The 3,474-nt window shown below is 38.2% G+C and overlaps 2 protein-coding genes across 2 annotated transcripts; one reads left to right on the forward strand and one right to left on the reverse strand.

The window, feature by feature from the left end:
- On the forward strand, positions 1-692 carry LOC108966103 (the record flags this gene model as incomplete). The annotated part of the gene is given in 2 exon segments (XM_018928842.1): positions 1-89; positions 272-692. Coding segments are annotated over 2 exon segments (386 nt in total), but the record flags the coding sequence as incomplete, so codon positions are not given.
- Positions 693-2,478: 1,786 nt separating this feature from the next.
- Positions 2,479-3,474, reverse strand: LOC108966100. Its single transcript, XM_018928839.1, has 2 exons — positions 2,942-3,474; positions 2,479-2,876 (listed from the first exon to the last, which is right to left on the reverse strand). Exons 1-2 carry the CDS (start codon positions 3,341-3,343, stop codon positions 2,595-2,597), a joined length of 684 nt encoding a protein of 227 aa, XP_018784384.1. The 5' UTR covers positions 3,344-3,474; the 3' UTR covers positions 2,479-2,594.

Genomic DNA, 3,474 nt, shown 5'->3' on the forward strand with positions numbered 1-3,474 from the left:
TGTCTGATGGTCACTCACTTTGCTCATCGTTGGCTGCTTGCGAAAGTAACTCTGATGGTCTGAAGTTCTTTCAATGCTACAATAAGGCGGTAAGTGTTCGTCTGAAGCTGAAAAATTAAATCAWTTGAAAATTTAGTTCAAAATCCTAAAAAGCATTGAGTTAACTAAAACTTTAACTTATAACAACATCATCCATACATATAAATTAGTATTATAAATATTTACCTGGTATACATACTGATTTCCTTCATCCCTCTGTTTATCTTAACAGTCTGACGATAACAGCCCAAACTTGTTTAACATCACCGTCACATCGGAGCGCATTGCTGACAAATTGACAATTTCATATCAAGCCATCAACGACACCGAACGCKTGTGTACTACTAATGCCCGTGTTAAGAACGTGAATGACTTAAGTACTAGTAGAGCGTATCTAAATGATTGTTTACTTGGAGAGTGGAGTCCATCAGAAGGTGCCGATCAGTTAAGTGAAAGTCGGATGTTACCCAAACAGGACTCTGAGCCAATCGCTCGCATGTTAGCGTTTAAAACCATAGACCGATTGTAGACRCATGAGTCGCAAGAGAAAGAATGTTATAGAGTAAAACTTATTTATAATTYATAAATTTTTGTAAAAAACAAAAAATAGCAATAACACAGAAATGATCTTGAAGTGACTTAATTTAAAGTAAGCTTTCTGTAATCATCCAAAGTAGGCTATTAAAGTTAAAGGTAAACAAATCAACTTCGTCAGTTTCGGTTGGTCATGTGTAGAAGTTCACGCAAGTGAGGAAAGTTCTCTTATCGCTCTTCACGTGGGAGTAGGGCAGAAAATGTTACTTTATATGGTTCAAACATCTTACGACATTCGGCTTTAGACCAAGTGTCGTCTGGGTAGCCAAAAAACAACCGCTTGAAAGGGTGCTAAAGTGAGTAGGCGTAAAATTCTTCCCCAAAGTTGTGCGCTRGGTTTGGGACCCGAGAAGTAAAACTGGTTTGGGATATCAATGCAATTCTTTATTCCTGTGAAGTKCTTGGTAAGTGAAAAGTACATTCGAAGTCATTAGGTATGGAACTCGATTTGTTTTGCATGACCACCWTGACCATATTATTCTAAATTCCACGGGCACACTTGCAGAAGTTTAGACGTTGAACCCAATTTCCGACGGGTTTCAAGCATAAATCGACCGATACTGCTGCAATTTCACGTTCGAAATTCATCAATTGTCACTGGCTTGTTGGCATAGGCCATAGACTTGACGTAGCCCCACAGGAAATAGTCTAACGGCGTGAAATTGACTGGGCCATTTCATGAGACAAACGCTCACCAAACTTGGTTTTCAATAAATCGATAGTGACATTCGGTGCCCGGCTTGTGGTACCGTCTTGTTAGAAGCACATAATGTAAGAGTCCATGTCATCCATTCACAGTAACGTGCCGGTCTTGATCATCAYGGRAAAAGTACGGMCCAATGAYGCCGCCGTCTCATAAACCGCGTAATTCTTTCGGAATACAATGCTTACTGGTGGAGTACGTGTGGATTGCTGCCTGACCAATAACGCATATTTAGCTTATTGACGAGGCCACGCAGCCAGAAATAAGTCTCTTCGCCGAAGATGGTTTTTCGATGAATATCCGGATAATTTTTAGTTGTTTCTCGGCTCCATACACGAACACAGTACGTTTCTGGTGATCAAACGGCTTAAACTCTTGCGTCAATTTGATTTTGTAAGGATATAGGCCAAGATCTCTTTGCAAAATTCCCCACACCATCATCAGAGTGATGCCCAAAGCTTGGGAATGACATGTGAGAGACATCTCTTCCTCATTTGATGTGCTAGCGGTAGAAAAATTCTCTATTCTTCTTTGTCTCACTGTCACGGGAACATTTAATACTGYGCCTTTGGATTAAAATTTATTCACTAGACACTGAATTTTTGATYTGACAGGACGATTATGGTGACCATAAATTGGACATAGCGCTCTTAAAGTTGACTYCGAAGTTCGGTAGTAAATTTTAATTATTTCGACTTGTTGTTGAATTGTATATCTTTTCATGATGAAATGGKGGACCTYACTGAAGAGAAATGCCAAAAGAGCGGGAAAATATATGATGTCTTTTGATTTCCCTATCGGGACGAAGTTTTGAGCTCAGAAATGATCCAATATTCGATTATGATTACTTTTATCATTGCTTTCAAATTTCAACTAAAATCCCAAGAGTTACAAAGGCCAAARATAGCGATTAAACTAGTGAGTCACTCAAGGTGTTGCGATTTTTATTACAGGAATTCTAACTCAGAGTTTCAGAGCCTATAATAAAGGCGTAATTGGTTTAAGTCGAGACTGACCGGCGTCACCTGAGCAAAAAAAAAAATAAAAAATCAGGCAAAATGGTTTTAATATTAGTCAAGGCTGTAATAGTATATCTTCTTTACGGATAATCCAAGGCTTTAGAAAATATATATTAGACATTTATTCTACGATTAGATACTATTTTTATTACTGCAGAATGAGACCACGTATTTTGTCAAAATTTTACTAARCAAATACATAAATTAATTTCTACTAATTTGGAAAGTGAAAGTGTAAATTAATATTTTTCAGTTGTTGTTGGATCCGGAGATGTATACGTTGTTGACTTTGTTGTATGACTTGGGTCCGCTGTTGTTGTTGTTGGTACATCAGATTTACCATTTAGGCAACTTTGTAAACTGTTATAGATAATTTTGTTATTTCCATCGTATTTACGCTTTGAATCGACCAGGCAAACATTCTCTTGATAATCAGATTCGCTATAAGCTTGTCTCACTTTACCCAGCATATCGGAGGCATTTACGTTAACATTATACATAGTACGCTCATTTGTATTACTCTGTGGGAAAAGCAAAAAACAATCGTATTTTATATAAACATTTTTCTGGGAACAACTTTACTTACCGCCAATTCGAAGCACTCAAAGTAATCAATCGAGTCCTTGTTGGGTACACAGTTTTCGAGCAATTTGCAGGCATGCTCACTCGAATCCTCGATTTCCTCTCGCTGCTTATATGTTGATTTGTCAATTTTTTTGCGTCTATCTTCGGAACTTTCCAAGCATTGTGAATATTCCTCCTCATATTSCTCATAGCAATCGGTGAGTTTTGGCAAATAGTAACCGAAGCATTCGTTGGAACGCTTCGGATCACTTTGCTGGAAGTTGCGCGTGTTCAACAAGAAATCAATCAAAGTCTGATCGACGTTGAGTTCGTGTATTCTGCTGTGGTGGCGTGTTAGGCCCGCATGCGGTTGAATAGCGATGAAAAGGACGGTAAGTAGGGAAAATACCAATGAACGCGACATATTTTATGAGTTGGCTTTCTTTGTTGATTCTCGAGTACTTCGATAATTAAAAAGTAATGATTTTCAATTTAAATTGCTTTGGGCGCCTTGCTCGCTGTTACTCTAACAATTTGGACTGTGACATTCCCAAG

This window comes from Bactrocera latifrons, unplaced genomic scaffold (assembly GCF_001853355.1).
Source record: "Bactrocera latifrons isolate USDA-ARS-PBARC rearing strain unplaced genomic scaffold, ASM185335v1 scaffold_155, whole genome shotgun sequence".
Classification (NCBI taxonomy): Eukaryota; Metazoa; Arthropoda; class Insecta; order Diptera; family Tephritidae; genus Bactrocera; species Bactrocera latifrons.